Source organism: Pantherophis guttatus, chromosome 2 (genome assembly GCF_059756535.1).
Source record: "Pantherophis guttatus breed Tessera chromosome 2, ASM5975653v1, whole genome shotgun sequence".
NCBI lineage: Eukaryota > Metazoa > Chordata > Lepidosauria > Squamata > Colubridae > Pantherophis > Pantherophis guttatus.
In genome coordinates, this window is record NC_142064.1 from 856,036 (window position 1) to 868,822 (window position 12,787).

General features: G+C 52.7%; 2 protein-coding genes across 3 annotated transcripts in view; one reads left to right on the forward strand and one right to left on the reverse strand.

Annotated features, from left to right (window-relative positions):
- Positions 1-3,125, forward strand: part of VCP (valosin containing protein) — a 28,285-nt gene extending 25,160 nt beyond the window's left edge. For both annotated transcript variants that reach the window (XM_034441928.2, XM_087885442.1), the window contains exons 14-17: positions 159-467; positions 1,446-1,601; positions 1,715-1,869; positions 2,640-3,125. In XM_034441928.2, coding sequence (XP_034297819.1) covers positions 159-467; positions 1,446-1,601; positions 1,715-1,869; positions 2,640-2,745 — 726 coding nt within the window. In that variant the 3' untranslated portion in view covers positions 2,746-3,125. The remainder of the gene's footprint in view (positions 1-158; positions 468-1,445; positions 1,602-1,714; positions 1,870-2,639) is intronic.
- A 3,151-nt stretch (positions 3,126-6,276) lies between these two features.
- On the reverse strand, positions 6,277-10,928 carry LOC117679707 (protein huluwa-like). The gene is made up of 3 exons (XM_087885444.1): positions 10,334-10,928; positions 9,722-9,935; positions 6,277-7,147 (listed from the first exon to the last, which is right to left on the reverse strand). The coding sequence occupies exons 1-3, from the start codon at positions 10,787-10,789 to the stop codon at positions 6,975-6,977; spliced, it is 843 nt and encodes a 280-aa protein (XP_087741570.1). The 5' UTR covers positions 10,790-10,928; the 3' UTR covers positions 6,277-6,974.
- Positions 10,929-12,787: the final 1,859 nt, after the last annotated feature.

The following is a 12,787-nucleotide window of genomic DNA, read 5'->3' on the forward strand; positions in this document are numbered from 1 at the left end:
GCAGGACCTGGAGCTTGTGGGCCCTGAACACTAACAGTGATAACAGTTGCCAGGAGCCCTTGGGTGCCCGGGGCAATGCGCAACCAGCCTGTAGCAGCACCGAGGCTAGAATAGCCTCTGGTGCCTTGGCGACTGACGCGGTGTCCTTCCCTCGGCAGGCCCGCCAAGCAGCTCCCTGTGTGCTGTTCTTCGATGAGCTGGATTCCATTGCGAAGGCCCGTGGGGGGAACATTGGCGATGGCGGTGGTGCCGCCGACCGAGTGATCAACCAGATCCTCACAGAGATGGATGGCATGTCGACCAAGAAGAACGTCTTCATCATTGGCGCCACCAACCGGCCAGACATCATTGATCCGGCTATCCTGCGCCCTGGGCGCCTGGACCAGCTCATCTACATTCCTCTGCCTGATGAGAAATCTCGTGTGGCCATCCTCAAGGCCAACCTGCGGAAATCACCTGTGGCCAAGGCAAGTTTGGATACAAGAGAGTGTGCGTGCATGTGTGTATATGAGGGAGGGGGAGAGAGAGAGAGAAGACTGGCATCCAGATTACAGATTAATAGAACTGGAAGGGACCTTGTAGGTCATCTAGTCCACCCCCCGCCCAATCAGGAGACCCTACCCCATTTCTGACAGATGGCAGTCCAGTCTCTTCTTGAAAGCCTCCAGGGATGCAGCAACCACAACTTCCAAAGGCAACTCCTGTTCCATGGGTTGATTGTTCTCACTCTCAGAAAATGTCTCCTTATTCCCAGGTTGAATCTCTCCTTGTTCAGTTTCCATCCATTGTTCCTTGTCTGGCCTTCAGGGGCTTTGGAAAATAGCTTGACCCGCCCACCCTCTTCTCTGGCCGCCCTTCAAATATTGGACCACTACTATCCTGTCTCCCCTGGTCCTCTTCCTGTCTGTGTTGTTTAATTTTGGGCCCTGATTGGTTTTAATACCTATTCAGGGGAATGACACAATCCTTTGAGGATTCAGAAAAGGCAGGCAGCGTTCCTGGTTGTTCCCTTCTCTGAGCTTGAGCCCAACACGGACCTTGGTTGTAGCTTGATGTGAGGAGCAGTCGGCAAATGGGAATCCTGGAGCCCTTTAGAAGGCAAAATCTTTGGAGAGGCTCCTGAGCTGCAGCCAGCTGGCCAGAGGGAGTTCAGGGGAAGGAGGCCCTGGTAGCTCTCTCCTCTTTTACACTCTGTTGGTAGAATCTGAGAGTCGAGCCAGGCCCACTGCTGCTGGAAGACTTTCAGCTCCCTGTTGCTCCCCGCTTTAGAAAAGAGATTGTTAAAATATGTTCTGGGTCTCCTACAGTTGCAGCTATTATTGCTTAAATTTTCCTAATTTCCCCCGGAGTTGTGTTTCTTGTTCATGAGGCGGGTGAATGAAAGCCAGCTGCCAGTGAGGATTTGAAGGGCACATGCCATACGTGGAATTTTCCTTGCTTCTCAGGACGTGGATCTGGAGTTCCTGGCAAAAATGACCAACGGCTTCTCGGGAGCTGACCTTACGGAGATTTGCCAGCGGGCTTGCAAGCTGGCCATCCGCGAGTCAATCGAGAGTGAGATCAGGCGGGAACGGGAGAGGCAGACCAACCCCTCGGCCATGGTGAGCAGCTGGCACTTGGGGGAGGGGCAGCCGGGGGAGGCTGGCTCTGGTCTCCAAGGGTTGACCTTCACCAGTCCCCGATGCTGACGGCCACACCCGTTGCTCTGCTTTAGGAGGTCGAAGAGGACGACCCGGTCCCCGAGATCCGTCGGGATCACTTCGAGGAAGCCATGCGTTTTGCCCGCCGGTCAGTCAGCGACAATGACATCCGCAAATACGAGATGTTTGCACAGACTCTGCAGCAGAGTCGTGGCTTTGGCAGCTTCAGGTACGCCCAGGGGTCTTTTTTGCCCTTTCCCCTCTTGCCCCTTCTTTTCAGCACTGTCGGTCGGCAGGTAATCGTCTTTGTGGATGCCTGGAGTATCTGCTTCCCTATCTGGGCATCCATGACTTCCACAAACAGTCAGGTGAGGTTCTCCTCTGGCAAAGGGCCTGTGGAGCCAAGAGGAGCTGCTCATCTGCTTCTCCATATTTCTCTCTTGCATATTCTCCGGGTAGTGTGCCTGATGCTCCCTCTCCCAGTTTTTGCTAAAAGAGTTGAGTGAAATAAACTTGTTTCCTGACCCAAACCCTCTTGGTGTCCCCCATAACCGAGGGGGTCCCTGAGCCTGGCTCGTCCCAGTCCTAGTCTGACTGCTTAGTCCACACACCCAACTGGTGTTCTCCTCCTCTCACCATCTCCCAGTTCAGTGCTCCCAGGTTCTGTCCAGATCTCTAATTGCATCTGGAGATGCCCCTCGTTCTTTGTTGTCTACGCAGAATGAAGAGGTTGTATGAAAACAAGAACAGCTAAGCTGGAAGAAATTTAAGAAATAAATAAATCAGAAAGGCCGTTCCTACATTGGCTGCCTCCCCTGTCTGGGGCTCTCTGCAGTTAGTCTGCGGCAGGAGATTCTGGCCTGTAAAGGGGGGGGGGGGGTTCCCTTTTGGCTTTCCAGATGTTGGCATCCAACTTCCGTTAAGGTGGCTCCCCACCTCTGTCCAGTTGTTATTCTGGCTCCTCACCTGCTTCCCCCCCCGCTGTGCTTCTCCTGGCAGATTCCCATCAGGTAACCAAGGTGGTGCTGGGCCAAGCCAGGGCACCGGAGGCAGCGGCGGAGGCAACGTTTACAGTGAAGACAACGATGACGATCTCTATGGTTAAGCTGCGGCCAGAGTGGACCAAACTCCAGAACAGGCCACGTTGTACAGGGCAGTCCTAACGGCCAGTGGACTCCTGGCTTCTTCATTCCTCGGTCAGACTCATGTAGCTGCGTCTCAGGCTCTCTCCGCTGAGCCTGCTGTCAATGTCAGGCAGTTGGTTGCCTGGTTTGGTTGGTTGGTTGGGAGGTAGGCAAGCAGTGGAGGAGGAGGAGGAGGAGGAGGAGGAGGAGGAGGAGGAGGAGGAGGAGGGGAATTGACTTCTGGGAAATTTTCTGTTCTAGTTTTATGGCAGAATCAGCAGCTTTAGCAACGGGTACAACAATAGCCTGTAAAAAAAAATTAATAAAAACCCACAAAAATAAAAAAGTCCCATAACTTCAAGCTGGCCTAAATGTGCCTTTGTTCCCGATTAAACTCCTTCGGCATTTCTCGTCTCCCTGGGGAAGATGGAAAGAGACTCCGGGTGGCTCTTCCTCAGAGGCCACCCAGTTCCTCCAGTCATGCCTTCAGCAGAGGGGCAGGACGTGGCTGCGTGGCTTCGGCTTCAGCCTTCCTCTGCTGGGCCAGCCGCCTCTTCCTCCTGCCTTCCTGCTGGGCTCCACTGGCTGCTTCCTTCCTGCCTGCCTTGGGTCCCTGCTGGTGGTCTCTGGAGAGTCTCAGCCTGCCAGGTCAGGGTTGCCCCAAAGGAGCTTTTCCAGAAGGCAGCTGGACTTTCCCCTTGAGGACATTTCGCTTCCCAACCAGAGTTAAGAACCGAAGAAACGTCTTCAAAGAACAAAAGAAAACCCGGCTGCCTTTTGGACAAAGCACCCTTAGGGGTCCATGCGGCTTAGTGTTTATGTGAATCTCACTGGCCTCATCGGGCCTCCTCCTTTCACTCTGGGTGAAGCTCTGACAAGAGAGCTTTGACCGAGCAGCTCACACCGCACCATCCATTGAGGCCAACGGAGATCTGGGCTCTTCCTCCGGAGGCCACCGAGCCATCAACTAACTTTCGTTAGCCTTCATCCCAATGCTGGCTTGTTACTGACTTGAAGCGTGATTCACAAGGCCACTTGTGGAGAAATTAAATGTTCTGGGAGAGCTTGAATAGAAGACGCTTCCAGTGGTGTGTACCCTCCAAAGCACAGAATCACAAAACGTTCAATGTAGGATGTGACTAAGTGAGCTTAATAGTCTTCACACAAAACCCTTTTTAATGCTGGAGTACTTGGAAAAGGCTGGAGCTTCACGGAACGCAGCTCGAGCAGGAGCCGGGTGCAATTAATACCATGACGGAGGGGCTGCCCCTCTCATTATCTCCCGATTTACATTCTTCTTTTTGTGTTCACCCTTTGTCAGTCAGTGGATGCATTCCACCCACAGGCCAATTATCCCAATTTCAGTAACTCTGTTAAGGGCGCTCGGTGTTTTTATTTGTATTTATAATTTATTTTTCTGAAGAAATCTAAAGTGGATCTGAGCTCTTACCCCTTTTCCTTCGGCTTCGGAGCCTTGCACTATACAGAGGGAGATGGCTGCAGGGCAGGAAGTTTGCACTCCAGCTTTCCAATCCTGAAGAAGGGCTTTTTTCCTTTTCTACCAAACCCAGTCAAAGCCTGTAAACTGAAGGGCAGCTCTAGCCCCCTGTGAAGGGTTGTCTTCTAATCCCCTCACCAAGACGCCTTCCATACATCAGGCTTCTCCCTGCCTGAACCATGGCTTGAACCATGAACTCATCGGTCAGGAGAAGCGGTGAACACTGGTTTGCAAGCCCCTTTGTGGGATTTGGGTTCGTTGTTTTATGCCTTTGATTTATAGCCAACCTTTCTACCTGCCCCTCCCCCCTCTCGAAGCAGGGCTCCTGTCCGTTTCCTTTGCCTTGGGTGAGCATCCACATCATGGCTTCAGCCAAGAGGCCAGCCTTCCCCGCTATTTGGCCATGGCTTCTTCAGCAGAACCCTGGATATTTTGAATCAACAGCCTCTCTAGCTATCGGTTGGCTAAACATCTTCAGCCAATCCAAGTCAGACGCTGACGTTGGTTGCAATCAACATTGTGTCTAGATTGAAATAAGTTCAGGGATAGGGACCCTAGTTCCCATCCAGCCCCCCCCTCCCTTCTTTCCAGTGCTGATTGGCTGCCTGTGTCTCTGGGAAAGAGGACCTTTTGCAGACCTCTTAACCAAAAGGCTCGGGTCATCTCCGGGAGCCAGTTGCCGTTTTAACTTCTGATTTCCCCTCTGGGAAAACTGGTGTAGAAAATGTGTTTGGGGTGCAAGGAAGTTCTAGGCATGGCCCAATGGGACTATATTGTCTATACCACACAGGCTGGCTTCACACTAAAAAACTAAGCCATCCATGATTTAAACTGGCTGAACTCTTATGTCTTTCCTAACCAAATGTAGCGATGTGAGATCCGGATTGCCGAAATAACGGTAATAAAGGGGGTGCATCCCCTGCCTGAAAGGTACAGGGTTGGTTAAGGAGCTGAAGACCATTCCTGAAGTAAGGGATTGCTCTTACCACGAGTGTCTTAAGGGCACATGAGGTTTTGGCAGATAAGTTACAGCTCAGTTCACACGTGCTAGGATATCATATGGCTTGTTCTGAGCTCGGCCCACTGTAACTTGTATTTATGCTGTACAGGCCATGGATAAACAATAGCTTGACATGATGAGTGAAAAAAGCCAGCTCTTCCCTCTGGAAAACTCAGAAAATGGGCTGGGATCATTCAGAATGGAAGGTCATTGAATGACACAATTTGTGCAATTTAGATGCTGATGTGAGCATTTTGGATAGCGGCTCCATTTAGTGCACCATCTTCCCTCACTTTGCCAAAGCCGCGTATGTTTTCTTGTTGTGCAGTGTTTTTGCTCGCAGGATCGATGTGTATGCTTCCAGGAATAGGAGCCCTTTTTTGAGATAACGAAGCTTGCCAAAATTCAAATGAAGGGCAAAGATTTTGCCAAAATGCTTTCAGTGTTTCCTGGGTTTTTAATTCAGTTCACTTGGAAAATATTTATAGTGCAGAGGGACATCAAAGTAACTCTGCAAACATTCAGGTGTTCAGTTGCAGTTCAGCTGTCAAAGAGTATTTGAACCACCTGCAATGTATGTGTTCAGCATTTCTTTTAACATTCTTATTTGATGGCCTGCTTTTAAAGGTTGCAATCTTTCCCTTTCAACCTCAAATTGAGAGCCCTAGCATGTTTTCTCCTTTTACACAGAGTTTGCTAGGAGAGGAAAAGCTAGATTGAAAACGGTGGTATTGATTTAGCCAACCCGTTGGGAGAACCCTACACTAAAACATATAAATTTGACAAGATAGTTCAAGAAATTAGGAGGCGCCGGTCACACTCTCCCATCTTCTGAACAATCACTGGCAACTTTCATTCTTGCATCCTTACTGCATTCTCCTTAATGCATCTACCTTTGTTTTAACACAGCTATTTTGTGGCCAGGTGTCTTATGCACACCCAGGAAGACCAGGCACAGAGGTTACATCAGCTCAGCCTCTGCTTTCATACACATTTAAAAAGAAACGGAAGAGAAAAAGTTCAGTATCTTTAATAAACACTATATAAAATCAGGCATCACGTGTTGCCATCAAGGTTTGTATCCCACCAGGTCTCTCTCCTTGCATCCCATGCTTTGTGCTGATGTGCAGAATGAGCACCTGTGAGGTTGACCGTCTCTCTCTCTCTCCCTGGTCAGGTGTTAAATCCCTTTGGGTTATTGAGATTAGACTGGTGGCATTCTAACTAGGTTTTTTGTTCAGGGCTACCTAGCGTGTCAGTGGGGGTCTTGTGCTTGAAAGGGCTGCGGAAACAGACTGTGAGGAATGAAGTGGGCAGCCCCACACGGGGGGGGGGGTGCTGAAAAGATTCGTATTTGGGCACAGAAGTATTGTATAAAGCAGGGGTCTCCAACCTTGGCGACTTTAAGCCTTGTGGACTTCAACTCCCAGAGCTGGGGAATTCTGGGAGTTGAAGTCCACAAGGCTTAAAGTCACCAAGGTTGGAGACCCCTGGTATACAGGTGCAGATAAGGGTAAGTGAAGCTTTTTGCAATGTGAAAATATTCCATGGGAGAGACATTCAGCCGAAACAGGAAATCTCTCCCAATAAGCAGAGTGCAAGCCAAAGAGAAAGACCACAACTAAAATTCCTCACAGTAAATCCCAACAAGCCACCTCTCTCCTGCACACACGCATAAAGTGCGGCAAAGGTAACTTGTGGACTCTCCTAGCTTACAGCCAGTACTGCTTGCTGCAGATGGGAGGCAGGGAATGATGCAGCTGAGCTTTCCTCTTGTAGCTGGGGTCGTAGTAGTCCCACTCAAAGTGCTCGGCTTGTTGGCGATGCACAACAGGTGTGTTGGGGCTGCCTTCGCTGTCGGTTGACAAGATCCGGACAGAAACGCCTGCACAGAGAGAGAGAGAGAAGCTGCCACGTTATCAAGAGATCCTGCCAGGAGTCTCGTTATATATCAACCTACGTGATTCTACGTTATCCCCTAAATAGGAAACCTTTATGTGGGCAAAACGTGCTAGCGATGCGCGGGGGAGGTTTGCAGAACTACAACGAGGAGGGAAAGAAATACAGAAAAGAGCCCAAGAGACACTTCAGCGAGAGCCGTGCAAGGAGGAAAGAAGGGGGCTGGTTGCCCCTCCGAGTCTGCCTTGTTTTAGCTCTCACTTTTCTGCTCAGCTGGCGATCTGGAAGAATCCAAGGGTGCCCAAGGAGCCTTTTCCATACTCGTATCCAGATTACGTATTTGTTGGCAGAGTTGAGTACTACAGAGATGTTTTAAAAAACACACACAACCCACCCTCCTTATGTCTCATCCCTCTTCATTAATCACCCCTCTCCCTCTCTAGCGGAAGACGATCTGGTTGAGTGTTGGTAGATCTGTCAGGAGCTTAAAGAGGTTTGGTGTCAGAAGCAATCACGTCCTTCAGCTGAAGCCGAGGAAGGCGGCCGCCTTCGAAATGTCCGAAGAATTACTAGCTCGGAAGACCAGGTTGTGGTCATCACAGCTCAAACATCCTTGGGGGGACTGTCTTAGGGAAGAAAGTCAAGGAGATCTTCCAACCACGGCAGTTGGGTTGGTCTGGTAATGCCATCAAGACCATCAGCCAACCTTCTAAGCCAGCATTTCTCAACCTTGTCAACTTTAAGATGTGTGGACAATTCTGGGAGTATCTTAAAGTTGATAAGGTTGAGATATCGACTTGGTCTTCACAATGTGCCCAACTTAGTTCCAAAAGGGTTGTGTATTGCCTTTGCAGTATCCAAATAGACCACCCATGGCCAACCTTGGCAGCTCAGGAACCCTTTCTGAACAAGGATGGCATGATCAACCTCTGTCATGCCTCTTGCTGCCTCTCTGGCCTGGCAGAGGCCAATGAGGTCGGGGATGGTAGGTTGGGACAAGGGCTTTGTGAGAAGAGGTCCTCTCTCTCTTTTGGACCCCTGGAGAATCTGACCTAAGAATTCTCCCTTCAAATATGGTGGCAATTTAGTCTGTGGGGGTCACATGACATCTTAGGCCATGCTTAGATGTGATGACCCTCATGCACACTGGCCACTCAGCTGACCCTCGGTGCACATGAATGGAGGCGAATCTACCTGTCCCAGGATAATGTTGCAGGGTCCAATCTGGGTCGGTCACCGGGACCAGACGTTTTGTCTTCTGAGCTTCCGGACTCGTTCTGGAGCCCATCTTCAGGGACCGTCTCTCTAGCAGAGTGTGATACTTACAGTGCCTGTTGTAAAAAGCCTGTTGCTTTTTAGATGTTGATTGGGGTGTGTTGATAGCTGGCTTTTAAATTAGCTGTCATTTGTGCTGCTTCGCCTTCTGAGTACTTGATTGGCTGGGGGTAAATCAGCACTCCTATTGACTGCTGAGGGGGCTTCAATCCCTTCCCTGGCTGTTTTTGTGCCTGCTTGTCCAGCAATCTTAGTAGCTACAAAATTGAATGCGTTTATTGGGCCCACCTGATCCTTTCCCCAGCCCAGCTGGGGAATGACCTGCAGGTGGCACAGCATGCCAAGCTAAGCTGCTAATTCAGGAGCCAGAGTGTTGTGCAAACAGGGGCCACCTGTCTGGAGATCTCCATCCAGGGATCAGTACATGATTCAGGGGACGGTTGAAGCAAAAAAAAAAAAAAAAATCTCAGAAGAGGCGAGTGGAGAAACCGGCTTCTCTCCCCGCCCCCCAAGTGAATTGCAGGAGCCAGGTTTGCAGGAAGGAAGCTTGGTTGGTCTCCAGAAAGGACTACCTGACCCTTCCCCCCACCCAGACTGGGATATGACCTGCAGGGTGGAATGTAGACTGGGGCAGGGCCTCAGATTGCTCGGTCACTAGCTGTTGAAGCCCTACCAGTATATCTACTATGATTCCTTGGCACAGGCTGAGGGGCTTCGGCCTTGTGGCCCCTTCTTCAAGCCCTTGGAACAGCCTGTTCCATGACTGTGTTGCTCTGGATCTCAGAAGTTTCCCTCGTTTCCCTCTGCCTCTCCCTTCAGGGGCCCTTCATTACTGGAAAAGGTGGCACTCGGTCACCCCTGGCTCAACACAGCCATCTCCTCCAGGAGGGCCCTCCTCTGGGCATGACCTGTGACATTGCAGCCCCCCCCCCCCATTCCTTTCCAATTCTTCCGCTGCCTTGAGGCACTTGGATGCCAGGAGCCTTGATAGCACAGTGGTCTAGAGCACCCTGTCATTAACACAGCTGCCTGCAATTACTGCAGGTTTGAATCTCTCCAAGGCTCAAGGTTGACTCAGCCTTCCATCCTTTCTAAGGTAGGTAAATTGAGGACCCAGTTTGTGGGGGCAATAAACTGACTTTGTATAAATATACAAAAGGATGAAGGCTATTGCTTAACGCATTGTAAGCCGCCCTGAGTCTCCAGAGAAGGGCGGCATATAAATCAAATTAAAAAAAAAAAAAAACCCTCCAACCCACTTTGGCCCCTCTTGGCCCCCACTCACCAGCACTGGCGCCAAAGTCCGAGTCGAGGCCGGGCCCTTGCGAGGCCGTAAAGTTGGCCGAGTTGAGGTGGGCCCTCCTGTCCCCGGGCTGGATGCTGCTGCCAAACTCAAAAGGCCCTGTGCTGGAATGGGTGCCCGGTGCCACCCTGCTGCAGGTACGGGGCTTCCTCTGGGTGCTGGTGTGGCAGCAGGAGAAGACCCTCTCCAGGACACCCTACGGAGAGGGGAGGGAGTTGCCAGAGTTCCCACTCTCACCAAGACCCTTTTGCTGGCCCCCTTTTGGCCAGGAACAAGCGGGCGAAAGAGCCAACCAGGGAAAACTTGACCAATTCCCAGCTTTCCCTTCCTGTTGGCCATCCGGAGCCTGGCCTTGAAGGAGGCGGAGGTGGAGCTGCCTTTGGGGGTGGCTCAATGCTTCCAGCTGGATTAGTTTATTGCCCCATCAGTGAGTTCGGTCCCTGAAGTTGGAGAGGAAGCAAAGTCCCCATTTAAGTGGGAGCTTGCCCCACCCCCCCACCTCTACTCCCAGCATGGCAGGCGGAAGCCTGGCTGGGCAGTCGCTGCCCATTAAATCCGAAAGGCTCCGGTTCCCAGGCTACGGCCCCTCCTTACCCCAGTGCCGGAGGAGGTGGCAAGAGAGTTGGGGGGCACCAAGGCGGGGTGCTTGTCCAAGGCGTTGGAGGAGGAGCCGGCTGTGGGCGGCGCCCCTCTCTCCCGAGGGCTGGAGGCGGGCAGGTAGGACGCGGCCGCCCTCCTCCCGCAACAGGGCGCCCGGGGGCCAGCGAGGCCCGTCGGGGCTGCACCCCCGGCCTGCGCGAGCTGCCGCCGGGCCATCCCGCCGCCCGGGTCGTGCCTGAGCACGGCAGACTTGGGAGTCCCCGGGAGGAAGCGGGGGGGCGTGGAGGGGCCCCGGCCGGCCCCCACCCTCCGGCAGAGGCGCCAGCGCAGGAGGAGCAGCGCGCTGAGCAGGAGCAGCAGGAGCAGGCAGGGCACCAGCAGCCCCAGCAGCAAGCGGAGGGAGCGCCGCAGGGCCCACACCTGGCCCGCCAGACCCCGCAGGGGCTCCATCGCGGCCGAGGCGGAATGGGGCCGGGCCGGCCGGCTGGCTGGCTGGCCTTAAGGAGCCCCAGCTGCCACGGCCGGAGATGGGATTCAGGTGCCGGGGAGCCGCTCGGGGCGGCTTAAAGGCGGACCGCTTCGCTCCCGGGAGAGCTTGACCGGCCCTGCCTGGGGGCAGCCCCCGCGGACCCCCAGCTGGGGAGGGGGCAGGCTGGCTTCGCCCGAAACTCCCCTCCCCGCTGTTCGCCCCAGCGGCTCCCTTGCAGCTGATGGAAGCCTCTGAGCCGGGCGCAACGGCCGGACTGGGGGAGAAGGTGGAGGACCCTCACCGGCTGCCTGCAAAAGACCCCGCGGGCCCTGCAAACGAAGGTGCCTCCCCTTCCCTTGCAGCTCCTCACACCTTCTGGGGCCCCTCGCCCTTGTGTTTGGCCTGGCTGCGAATTAGGGAGGGGTACTTTGGACTTCCTTACCTGGGGGCAGGGAAGAGCGAGGCAGCCGATCCTATTGTCCAGGGATGGAGGCAAGGAGGGTTGGGGGAGTCCATGGACCAGGAAGGGCACAGATCTCTAGCCAGGATAAGGTGTTCCCTAAGAGGCTCTGGACATTCTCAACCCTCCAGGCCATGGTTGTCGCCAAAGTGCTTTTCCAAAACCTGCAACTGAACTTTCTCGAGTTTTTCCTTTGAAAATGTTTAGGTTCACACTTCACATCCAAGAAGAGAAGTGAAGAAGCTTCTGGGATGAGAAGGGAAATGTTTTCAAAGAAAAAAGCCAAGAAAGTCCAGTTGCCTTTTGGAAAAAGCACCTTTGGGCATTATATGAAGTGGTGCATTTGAGGCCTTTAAAAGCCACAAAGTTCATCAAGAAACATCTCCCAAAGTACTAGGGCACCTGCAGTGAAGGCTGAACCCCAAGTTTCCCCAAAACAATGTAACATCACCCCCCCCCCCAAAAAAAACAGAGCCCTCTCCAGATCACCCTGAGCACAAGCAGCTCTATGATTGCACCAGCTGGAAGATGGTTTGAAGCCATTTTGTTTTATTTCATCTATACATTTAGTTTTAAGATGTGATGTATTTATTTCTTGCCCAGCCCCAATCTCAGTGAAAACACATTCAATTTGGGGGATGGGGGAAATCACTCTCATCTGGGGGATCATGGAGAAACCCTGCTGTGTATGATTTCTCCCCCCCCCTTTTTTTTTGTGCTCCTTGGTAATGGAATCTCCAGCTAGACTCCAGGGAGGTGTTAAGGGGGGGGGGGGGAGCTTAGAGCACTAGTGGCAAAGTGGAGATTCCTCCCTCCCTCCCTCCCTCCCTCCCCAATCCACCCATGGAACAGAAGGTGCCTTCGGAAGTTGTTGGAGCTTCATCCCTGGAAACTTTCAAGAAGAGACTGGACGGCCATCTGTCAGAAATGGTGTAAGGTCTCCTGCTTGGGGAGGTGGGTTGGACTAGATGACCTACAGGACCCCTTCCAACTGTTAATCTGTCATTCCTTCTCCCTCTGTTTCTTTTGTTCCTCCCTTCTTCCTTCCTTCCTTCCTGCTTATCACTGTATCCCTCTGTCCACCTCTCCTCCCTCCCTTTTTGTGATGGCATCTCCAATTTAACCTCTCCAGGAGGGAGGGGTTAAGAGGGGGTGAAGTTTAGAATCCTTGCAGTGCAGAAAGCGGAACAGGCCTGATGTCCGCCAGAATCCCCCAAGCCTTCCCAGGGGAATGCTGCTTGGAAGCTAGCTGACCAGCAATAAGAGTGTCTCCTGCTGAGACTCTTGGGGGGGGGGTGTCTGGTTGCCTCTTCTGCCTGATGGATCCTCACAGCAAGGGAGCCCCTCAGTGACCCCAGATACAGCTGGTCTCGGAGGGGCCCTGACTGGAGAGCGAATCCCTGGCTGGCAGGCCAGTTCTGCCAGGCGCCCACAGAAAGCCTTTCTTGCTCCAATCGTAGCATGCCAAGGGAGCCCCTCGCTTTTCCAGTCTGGGTCACTGGGCTTCTATTGCTCCCCC